This window comes from Phyllostomus discolor, chromosome 6, assembly GCF_004126475.2.
Source record: "Phyllostomus discolor isolate MPI-MPIP mPhyDis1 chromosome 6, mPhyDis1.pri.v3, whole genome shotgun sequence".
In the NCBI taxonomy this organism is placed as follows: Eukaryota; Metazoa; Chordata; class Mammalia; order Chiroptera; family Phyllostomidae; genus Phyllostomus; species Phyllostomus discolor.
Genome location: NC_040908.2, coordinates 165818910 through 165829467, shown reverse-complemented (window position 1 = coordinate 165829467; position 10558 = coordinate 165818910). Strand labels below are relative to the sequence as shown.

At 64.4% G+C, this 10558-nt stretch overlaps 1 protein-coding gene across 3 annotated transcripts in view; it reads left to right on the top strand.

The window, feature by feature from the left end:
* The first annotated feature begins 1657 nt into the window (after positions 1–1657).
* Positions 1658–10558, top strand: part of LTBP3 (latent transforming growth factor beta binding protein 3) — a 16976-nt gene continuing 8075 nt past the window's right edge. For 2 of the 3 annotated variants that reach the window (XM_036030213.1, XM_028515552.2), the window contains exons 1-11: positions 1658–2384; positions 5333–5653; positions 5809–6011; positions 6174–6279; positions 6470–6559; positions 6736–6858; positions 7360–7518; positions 7607–7795; positions 8308–8324; positions 8401–8473; positions 8639–8725. In XM_036030213.1, the coding sequence (XP_035886106.1) occupies positions 2051–2384; positions 5333–5653; positions 5809–6011; positions 6174–6279; positions 6470–6559; positions 6736–6858; positions 7360–7518; positions 7607–7795; positions 8308–8324; positions 8401–8473; positions 8639–8725 (1702 nt within the window). In that variant the 5' untranslated portion in view covers positions 1658–2050. The remainder of the gene's footprint in view (positions 2385–5332; positions 5654–5808; positions 6012–6173; positions 6280–6469; positions 6560–6735; positions 6859–7359; positions 7519–7606; positions 7796–8307; positions 8325–8400; positions 8474–8638; positions 8726–10558) is intronic. The other variant, XM_036030212.1, reaches the window with a different exon arrangement.

The window sequence follows — 10558 nt, the reverse complement described above, 5'->3', positions numbered from 1 at the left end:
TCTTAGCAAGAGCTTGGCATGTGATAGTTCTCCGTTGGTGGCGTGACTGGGTCCCCATTTCACAGGAGGGAAAGCTGAGGCTTAGGGAGGCTGCGCTCCCACCCCGCTCTGTTGCCGGGGCGGTGTTCTGAAGCAAGCCACTTCCTGCTCTAGGCAGAGGAGGGCCGGTTCCGATGAGCACGAGGAAAAAGTGATCATCAAACGCCCCCCGCCGTGCGCCAGTCTCATTTCCTGCCTCGGCAGTGACCTGAGCGCGGAGAGCAGGTGGGGCTGCCCCGCCCACTCGGCCGGATCCCAGCGGCAGAGAAACCCTGGGGACAAGGGATGACCCCTGTCCCACCCCCGCCACTCCAGCCTGGGCTTGAGCAACTCAGGAAGGGGCTCCGCTAAGGGGCTCTGCTCATCTCCCCAAACAAATCCACCATCAACGTAAAAGCCACAAGTCCCTGGGACAGGTGTGCCTGAAGGACAAACCCTGAACCCCGCCCCCTCCTTCCATCAGTGTCATGCCTGGGGCCCAGCGGGACAGGGTTTGGTGCCACCCTGAGTTGGCAGTGTCCTGCTGTGGGTAGACCCTGGTCACACCCACCCCCTGCTGAGTCCTGAGTCAGAGACTGAATCCTGGGGTGTCCCAGCCAGGCCTTCCCCCTTACACCCACCCTGGGGCCCCAGGACACTGTAGCCCTCGAGAGCCCCCCTTCCAGCCCAGTGAACACACCGGGCTCCCCTCCAGCCTTAACCAGACTCAAGGCCTCTCCCCGGCCCCTGCCAACCCCTGGCCTGGGGCTCTGCTGTGCCCCTCCCCAGGCCCCTGGGCCCTGAAGCAGCACCCCCCTCCTCCCGGCTGTTAGCCTGGGAAGGGGGCCAGGCCCTGAGCTCAGACCTTGGCGATTCCAGAGTGTCTGAGGCCCGGAGCCAGCCCCGCCAGCCAGGCCAGACGAGCAGAGGGGGGAAGGGGGGGGTACAGTGGGCACCGGGAAGCCATTTAGAGGGGGAGTTGGTAGGGAAGCTGGGATTCCAGCTGCGTTCTTTCTGCTCCTCTTCAGGACCCCTCTCTAAGCCCCCCGCAAAGGGTGCCGCCCCATCACCCCCCCCACCCCCGCCCCAAGCCAAAGGAGAATGGACCAGGACAATTGGGAAGTGACTTTGGGGTGATGGGACCCTCACTTGTGCAAGGGAAGCTGGGAAAAGTCTGAGGCCTGGGTTCCAATCCCACCTGGCCTCTCCTCCTTCCAGTGACCTAGGCAGGACCGCTCCTCCGCTCCCAGCCTCGGCGTCCCGCTTTGATGGGGCGGGCCGAAGTCTAGGCTGGTCTCCCCGCCGCGCCGCGCCGCGCCCCGCCCCGCCCGGAGGAATCCGGTGGCCAGGCCAGCGGGCCCAGGTGAGAGCCTCCTGGCAACGGCCCAGGGCGAGGCGGCGGGTTCCGGTGGGGCGGGCATCTAAAGAGGGGACCGCCCCCAGCCTCCACCCGCCCGCACCCCCTTGCTTCTCCAGGCGGGAGCGGCGACGCTTTAAACAGAAAAAAAAAAAAAGGAAAAAAAAAAAAAACTGTCTCCCTGGCCGGAGGCCAGCGTCCCAGCCCCCTCGCCGCCGCCGCGCTGCAGCCAGGGAAAACAACTGCTCACTTCTCCCTGCGCCCTGCCCGCGTTCCCTGCTTCCCGGCCGCCCGGGAGTCCAGCCCGGCCGGGGGAGGCGCGGAGCGGGCCGGCCGCCCGGCCTTCCTCCCCTCGCTCCTCCTCTCCGCCTCGACTTGCTGCGGCCTCCTCGCGCCTGCCTCTGGCTGGGGCCTTTGCAGGCCCCCCCGGTCCGGCCCGTGGCTGGGTTCCTTTCCGGGCGGTGGAAGTTTCTGGGCTCCGCGCAGTCCAGCCTCCATCTCTTGGCCTCCCGTGCGCCCCCGCCCGCGCCTGCCGTCCCCTCCCTGCGCGCTTCCTCTGTCCCTCGCCCTCGCTGCCCTCTCTACCCTCTCCCGTGGCTCCTGGCTTGCTGCCCGCCTGGGGCGCCGGGATCATAGCCCCGGTCCCGGCGCGCCCCCTGGGTCTTGAGGCCCCGGATGCCCGGGCCCCGAGGGGCTGCTAGCGGCCTGGCCCCTGAGATGCGCGGGGCGGGGGCGGCGGGGCTGCTGGCGCTGCTCCTGCCGCTGCTGCTGCTGCTGCTGCTGGGCCCGGGCGGCGGGGCCGAGGGGGGGCCGGCGGGCGAGCGGGGCGCCGGCGGGGGCGGGGCGCTGGCCCGCGAGCGCTTCAAGGTGGTCTTTGCGCCGTTGATCTGCAAGCGGACCTGTCTCAAGGGCCAGTGTCGGGACAGTTGTCAGCAGGGCTCCAACATGACGCTCATCGGAGAGAACGGCCACAGCACCGACACGCTCACGGGCTCCGGCTTCCGCGTGGGTGAGGGCCAGAGGGCACGGGCTAGGGGAGCGGGGAGGGCGGGCACCGGGACTCAAGCGGGGTACAAGGCAGAGCAGGCCAGAGGACACTGGGGGCCGGGGGTGCTGAGAGCCCCGCAGCGCTCCGGGGACCTGGGGCCTCGCGGACATCAGGGGGTTGGCAGGCTGGAGTCCTGGGGCCGGAGTTGGGAGGGCCGCGTGGCCGCTCGGACTTCACAGCTCCGGGTTAGGGCTGAGGCGCCAGTAAGGTGGCGCTGGGGTCCTGGATGGCAGTGCGCCCCCCCCGAGGAAGGTGTTGGGCTCTGGAAGGGAGTGAGGGTCAGCACACAAGGGGTTTGAGGGGTGTGAGCTGGGGGCAGGACATCTCGGAGAAGGGGCAGATATTCCTTCAAGAAACAGTTGCTGGAAGAAAGGAAAAGTCTTTAAAAATGTCCCAAGCCAGGCCTGCCGGGGGTAGGCACCTGCGTTCTCTGGGAGGAGGAGCTACCAGCAGGGCGGGGGCTGAGGGACTCAGCTCCTGGCAGGGTCTGGGAGGGGAGGGGTGTTGAGGCCCAGCGAGTGGGGTGCAGGTCTGGAAGTCGGTGGTGCCGGTTTGGGTCTTCAGTCCCCCTTTCCCAGTGTCCCCTCTGTGCCTCTATGGAGGCCAGACGCTCACAACAGCCCTGCCCAGAGGCCCTCAGCCTCCCCGCCAACGAGCCCCTCTGACTCCCCAGTTCCGCCCGGAGCCCATCCCGTGCCCAGCATCTCCCCTCAAAGGGCCGGGCCTGGGGTGCAGCCCTCTTCCCCCGGGGCCTGTGGGCCAGGCGGAGGGAGGTGTCCCAGCGGTAATTACCCTCCTGGACGGGGTAATTAGGCTGGGCCCAGGATGGCACCAGCAAAACAGCCCCTCTTACACATTCCTGTCCTCGCAGCCCCGCTCACGGCCCCACGGAACCGGTACGGTTCGCAGTTCCCGTGAGGTGTGTTGGGGCGCGCACGCAGGGCCGTGCGCGGGCTCTGGCGCGGTGCTCCGTGATGGAGTACATGTTTCCCTGTCCTGTCGTCTTGGGCGCCCATCCCCAGCCTCTGTGGGAGCGTTGTGTGAACCCGTGTTGGTGTCCGAGTGAGCCCATGAGTGTGTGTGTGTGTGTGTGTGTGTGTGATGACAGTGTATGTGGGCCGGACCTCCCAGGCCCCCTGGTCACCCTCCCCAGGCTGCTGTCTCCATCCGTGCTGCCCACATCCCCCAGGCTCAGCGCCCAGGCCACAGTGGGCGGGTGTCACTGGAAGGTCACCCTCGCCGCTATGGGTGACTCACTGGAAGGCAGGAAGGAGAGGATCCTGTCCCCCCTGGCCCAGAACACACCCTTTCTGCTCTGGAAGTCCTGGCCCCAAGCGGCGGGGCGGGCTGGGCTGGGCTGGGATGCTCTGGGCCAGGCCCCGATGGCCACGAATGTCGGCTGACCCTCTGAGGTCCTTCAGGTGTTCAGGAGAGCAGCACCCCCACCGTCCCACCCCGGAAACCCACCCTGGAAATTAAGGGCCGCCTGGGGCAGGCAGGTGTGTGAGCTCACGGTCCCAAGGCTGGATGTCGGGTGGGGATAGAAGTGTGTGTGACAGAAAGACCACGGTCACCCCATTCATTCCCCCGCACCTCCTCTGGAGCCCGGAGCGGGGGCAGACCCAGCCCTGCTGGCGCCCTCCAGAGCGCCCGCTCTTGTGCGGGAGGCAGACGTGACTGCCCTAACTGAGGTCGGTGCCAGGCAGCGCTGGAGCAGAGGGCGATGACAGCTCAGGAGAGGGCACGGGGGCGACACTGCAGGGGCAAGAGCTGGACGTGCGGAGGTGGGGACAGGGCTCTGAGGCGGAGCGAACGGCATGAGTAAAGCTCTGGGGGCAGAGGATGTGGCTGCTTTGTAGTGGGAGATGAGTCCCAGGGCATGCAGTGCGCACGGGAAATTCAGGGCGGGCACTGAAAGAAGGTTCGCTCTGGGCCACGGAGAGCCTTGAATGTCCCAGCAAGGAAGCCAGCCATGAGCGGGGGCGTGCCAGTGCCGGGGCTTTGCTTGGGGTCGATTTGGCCGGAGAGTGAGAGCCCAGGAGGGGTCTGGGTGGCAAGGTTCGAAGTGAGGGAGGGGCAGGCGGAGGGCCTGGGGCGGGGGTGGAGGGAGGTGGCCTTAGGAGACAGGACGGAGGCCAGAGCTGGGCAGGGTGGGAGCAGAGAGATGGCGCTTCCAGGCTCAGTTAGGAGTGACCGGGGCAGGCAGGGACCCCTGGTGGGCAGAGGGCATGGGGGAGGCAGGATGCTGCTTCTGACAGGGCTCCTGGGTGGAGGTGCCCACGAGAGGTCCCAGGAGCTGTAGCTACAGATGTGGGCATTGTTGGCAGGGCTAAGGCGTGGGCCCTGAATGGCAAGGTGAGGGGGGGAAGCCCAGAGAGGGATGAGGACTGAATGGGGGCGGGGGAGGGGAGTTGAGAAGAGGAAGTGCCAGGTAGAGGTGGCATTTCAGGAAAAGCTCGAGGAAAAAGCCGTTCCACCCTCATCGTTGGCTACCCCTTACCAAGCACGCTCTGTGTGCCAGGCGCCAGGCTGAGCGCTCAGACGGGCATCTGCTCATTTAATAGACGCAGCATCCCCAGAGACGAGGGCGCGGAAGCGCGGGGAAGGGGAGCACGTTCTCAGGGCCACACGGCCGTCGCATGACCTCTTAGCTAGGATCTAAGTCCGAGACTTACAGCTCCAGCAGCCAGCAAGGGTAGAAGGTTGTTGGGGAACCTACGGGGGGCCGTTACTGTGTTTATGATGTGTCACAACAACCGGGCTCTGGGCTCTCGGGGAGGACAGAGCCAGTGGGTGGCAAGGAAGTAGGAAGGAGGGGGAGACAGGATATGGGTGAGGGAAGGGCCTGGGTGAGGGACGCTGGGGGGTGGGGGTTTTGGCCAGAGTCCTAATCCGCCTCCCCTCCCCAGTGGTGTGCCCTCTGCCCTGCATGAATGGCGGCCAGTGCTCGTCCCGAAACCAGTGCCTGTGTCCTCCGGACTTCACGGGTCGCTTCTGCCAGGTGCCCGCTGGAGGAGCTGGCGGGGGCGCTGGCAGTTCAGGCCCCGGAGCGGGCCGGGCTGGAGCCCTGTCCGCAGGCGTGCTGGCTCCAGACAGCGAGTCTATGGCCAGCAAGCACGCCATCTACGCGGTCCAGGTGATCGCTGATCCGCCCGGGCCCGGGGAGGGGCCCCCTGCCCAGCATGCGGCCTTCCTGGTGCCCTTAGGGCCAGGACAGATCTCAGCAGAAGGTACCGGGCGAGACACGGGCGAGACGGGCAGACCGGGGAGGCCGAGGTGGGCGGGCGCTAGGGTGGCAGGACCCAGGCGGAGGCTAGCCCTGGAGGAGCTCCTCGCTGCCAGCCGCTGGGCAGGGCAGCCCTGAGGCCACCGTGCCGCCCCCCAGTGCAGGCCCCGCCCCCCGTGGTGAACGTGCGCGTCCACCACCCACCCGAGGCCTCTGTCCAAGTGCACCGCATCGAAGGGCTGAACGCGGAGGGCCCAGCCCCGTCCCAGCACCTGCTGCCACACCCGAAGCCCCAGCACCCTCGGCCGCCCACCCAGAAGCCCCTGGGTCGCTGCTTCCAGGACACGCTGCCCAAGCAGCTTGTGAGTGAATCCCAGTCCCGTCTGGGTGGGCCCTGCGGTCTCTCAGGGTTGCCGTATCCCAGCTCATGGGGGTCTGTGGGCTGAGAAGGGGGGCAAAGGGCCTCAGGAGGGAGGCGGGGTGGGGGCTGGGCGCCTGGTGACCGTCCGTGCTCCTCCCACTAGTGCGGCAGCAACCCCCTCCCTGGCCTCACCAAGCAGGAGGACTGCTGCGGGAGCATCGGTACTGCCTGGGGCCAGAGCAAGTGCCACAAGTGTCCCCAGCTGCAGTGTGAGTGTGTGCGCTCAGGGACACTCTACTCTGGGGTGGACCCACCCTCCCGCCTCCTGGCCTGGTGCAGCCTTCTTGTAACCCTGCCCACAGACTCCTCCACACCCCACTCGGTCTCCCTCCCCTGCCCTCGCTCCCCGCCCCGCAGGCCCCCAGTGCCCTCCCCTGCCACACTCTCCTCTCTCCGCAGACACAGGGGTGCAGAAGCCAGGGCCTGTGCGCGAGGTGGGCTCTGACTGCCCCCAGGGCTACAAGAGACTCAACAGCACTCACTGCCAGGGTACGCCAGCCAGCCAGGGGAGTCTGCGGGCCGAGGGCAGGCCAGCTGTCCCTGGGGGAGGTCCCACAGTGGGCCCAAGGAGGAGGAGGGGCTGGGGCGGGACTCGGAGGTTCTTGGAGCAGCTTGCTGTCACCCCACGGCCCAGACTACAGGGACCAAACTCCCACTCACCACAGACATCAATGAGTGTGCGATGCCCGGCATGTGTCGCCATGGTGACTGCCTCAACAACCCCGGCTCCTATCGCTGCGTCTGCCCACCTGGCCACAGCTTGGGCCCCTCCCGGACACAGTGCATTGGTGAGACTGGGGGCTTGGGTTCCTGGGGGGTCAGAAGGCGTGGGCTGGAGGGGTGAGGCTACAAGCAGCAGGGTCAGAGGTCAGGGTGGGATCAAGAGTTGGAGGCAGGAGGAAGAAGGCCCAGAGCAGTGGGGTCAAGGATCAGTGGGGTCAACAGCCACCTGAGATCTGGGGTTAGAGGTCACATGGGGCCAGGGACTCCATGAAGTCAGGGTCATATGAAACCATGAACTTGATGGGTAGGAGGGACAAAGTCTAGAGCAGCTAGCATTGGGTTAGTGGGGGGTCGGTGGTCACAGAAGTTTCAAGGGGTCACATGAGGTCAGAGTAACAGGTTCAGGGGTCACATAAGTTCAGGGTCATATGGGGTCCAGGGCTACATGAGGATCAAGGGTTACCTGGCCGGAGAGGCAAGGTCTGGAGCAGCTGGGAAGGGGGACGTGGGCAGTGGGCAGTGGGCAGGCCCAGACGCCCGTGCCCGCGCGGCCCCGGCCCCTGCAGCAGACAAGCCCGAGGAGAAGAGCCTGTGTTTCCGCCTGGTGAGCCCCGAGCACCAGTGCCAGCACCCGCTGAACACGCGCCTCACCCGCCAGCTCTGCTGCTGCAGCGTCGGCAAGGCCTGGGGCACGCGGTGCCAGCGCTGCCCCGCCGACGGCACGGGTGAGCCCCGGGCGCGCGGGGCGGGGGCCGGTGGGCTCGGTGCCCGTCCAGGGAACGCTCACTTCTCTGCCCCTCGCTCTGGCCACAGCCGCCTTCAAGGAGATCTGTCCAGCCGGAAAGGGGTACCACATCCTCACTTCCCACCAGACGCTCACCATTCAGGGCGAAAGTGACTTTTCGCTCTTCCTGCACCCTGACGGGCCGCCCAAGCCCCAGCAGCAGCTGCCCGAGAGCCCCAGCCGGGGGCCACCGCCCGCGAACACAGAGGGAGAGAGAGGTCTGGCCTGACCCTTCCCGTTCCCTGACAGATGCTGACCCTAACCTCTGACCCCCGCCCCTGTGCTAACCGCTGACCCCCAGAGCTGACCTCTTCACCCTAACCGAGATTGGAACCCCAGGATTTAACCCTTGCATGACAGGATCTCACCATCCACCGCCCTCCAGATCTATCCTCTGACCCCGGAACCCCTTTGGTTTTAGATCGGGGCATTGACTCGGCCCAAATGCTGGCCCCAGATCTGACCTTCCAAGGACTGACCCGGGGGTTGACCCTAGCTATAACCTCCTGAGTCTTGTTCTGTAACTCCGTGACCTTGACCAACCATACCTGTTCCCCGGACCCATGATGCAAACACTCCCTGACCCCAGGACCTAACCCTTGACACTTGACCCAGAGACATGATGGTTGAACTCTCAGAGACCCTAACCACAAATACCCAACTGCTGACCCCAGACTTGACCCCCTTCTCCCAGCCCGACACTTAACGGCGGCATCTGCTTCCCTTCCAGGGGTGAGCACTGACTCAGTGAGTACGAGACGCCGGGCGGGAGGGGCGGGGCGGCAGAGAGGCCCCAGAGGGCTCAGGCTGCTCTCCCCTGCAGCCGGCGATCGAGGAGCAGCCAGCACAGCAGAGCCACCCGACCGAGACCACCTCTCCGGCCAAGCCCTACCCCGGTGAGATGGGCCCTGCAGAACCTGGGCCTCCAGGGCCGTCACTGTTGGGGGACGTCCCCAGCCTAGGCACCAGGGGGCGGTGAAGCCGGGAAGGCCGTCGGAAAGTGGGGCTGCTGGGTCTCCTGCCCTCCTCACCCCCTGACGGGTGTGCGCTGCCGCCCCTAGAGCTGATCTCCCGGCCCTCGCCCTCCACCGTGCGCTGGTTCCTGCCGGACTTGCCCCCTTTAGAGATCGCCCCTACGCAGGTCACAGGTAAGAGCTGCCCACCTAGGCCACATCCCGGGCTAGCCATGCCCCCTAGCTTAGTTTACCTCCCCTCTTGCCCACCTCCAATTATGCTGGAGCTATAACACTTACCCAGGGCTCACTGTGTCCCACGCCCTGGGACCCCTCCATGTGCAGTAAGGGACCCCACTCTGCCCTCAAATAATATTATGGTAATACCCTTATTACAACCCAGTCTGAAAGCATTTATTCATTCATTCAACAAATATTTATTGAGCACCTACTATGTGCCAGACACTGTTTAGGTGCTGGGTGGGTTACAGTAGTAAAGAAAACAGGCGAAAATTCCCTGTCCATGCAGAACAGGCAGACAACAGATCACTGAGTAAATTTTTTAAAAGATTTTATTTATTTATTTTTAGAGAGGGAAGGGAGGGAGAAAGAGAGAGAGAGAGAGAAACATCAATGTGCAGTTGCTGGGGGTCATGGCCTGCAACCCAGGCATGTGCCCTGACTGGGAATCGAACCTGCGACACTTTGGTTTGCAGTCTGTGCTCAATCCACTGAGCTGCTCCAGCCAGGGTTGAGTAAATGTATGAAAACAATAAATCAGAGGGGAGGAAAGGAAGTCTGGGGCTTGTGATGAGACGCGGCGTCGCAACGAGAGGAGGCTTTCCGAGCAGGGCTTTAAAGATTGTCAGGGATTAGAGAGGAGAAGGTTGGTGGGAAAACATTCCCAGGGAAGTTAAGTTTGGGCAAAGCAGTGGGAACATGAAACTGGTGGAGGAGGGAGAAACCACACAGAGACCAGTGTTTCTGGACCAGGGCAGGGCCGGCCCATGGAGCCTTGTTAAGAGGCTTGGGTTTGATTCCAAAGGCTGTGGGAAGTGTCTGCAGGGTTTGGGGCATCGTAATTGCTAGCTATGGCTGAGCAGTCGCCCTGTGCCAGGCACCAACTGAGGAGTTCTACAGACTAAGTATCATTTAGCCTCTCGAACTCTGTGAAGTGGGCACTGCTGGCTTCATTTTCCACTGGGAAGACTGAGGCTCAGAGAGGTTCAGAAACTTGCCCCAGGTCACACAGCGGAGCCAGATTCAAGCTCACGTCTTTGTGGACTGGAAAGCCACCAGGGCGCTGCCAGCCTGATTGAAACCCAGAGGCTAGATCTGCTCCTGGGGTAAGAGCTCGAGGGGAAGATGCCCGCACAGGCTGGGACAGCCCAGTGACAGCCCAGGCAGCTGCGGGAATGTGGAGGCAGGGGCACCTGGGGAGGCTTCTCAGAAGAAGGGTGTTAGGAATGCCAGGAGAGAGGCACTCCAGGCAAAGAGAACAGCCTGCAAAAGCCCACTGGCCAGGTGTGTTTGGGGTGGGGCAGAGTTCAGCATCAAGGCCTGGGCGGCGTGGCGTTGGGGTGGAGGATGCAGGCGGAGGGACCAAAAGGAAGGAGAGGTAGGAGGCAGGAGGTCCAGGGACTGGTGACAAGGAGGGTGAGGGCGGCTCCTGGTCTGACTGACCACTGAGGCACAACCATGGGGCAAGCCAGGACTCCCGGGAAACCGGCTCCTGCCTGCCTGGGGTGGGGGAGGGGAGACCAATCATTACGTGGGGGGCTCAGGTTCATGATGCGAGGGGGCTTGAGGGTCACTGGGCCAGAGGATATTGGTGTGACTGAGGCTGCAGGGTTTTAAATATTGAGGTGGCAGGGACCAGGGTCAAGTGAGTGGGGCTAGAATATCAAAGGTTCTGGAGCTGAGGAAATAGCGATGTCGCAGACCTGGGGTCATGGTTTGGGGTTATCTGCGAGAGAGCTGTAGGAAGTGCAGCTGGAGTGTGGTGTACAGGGACCTGAGGTCACCGAG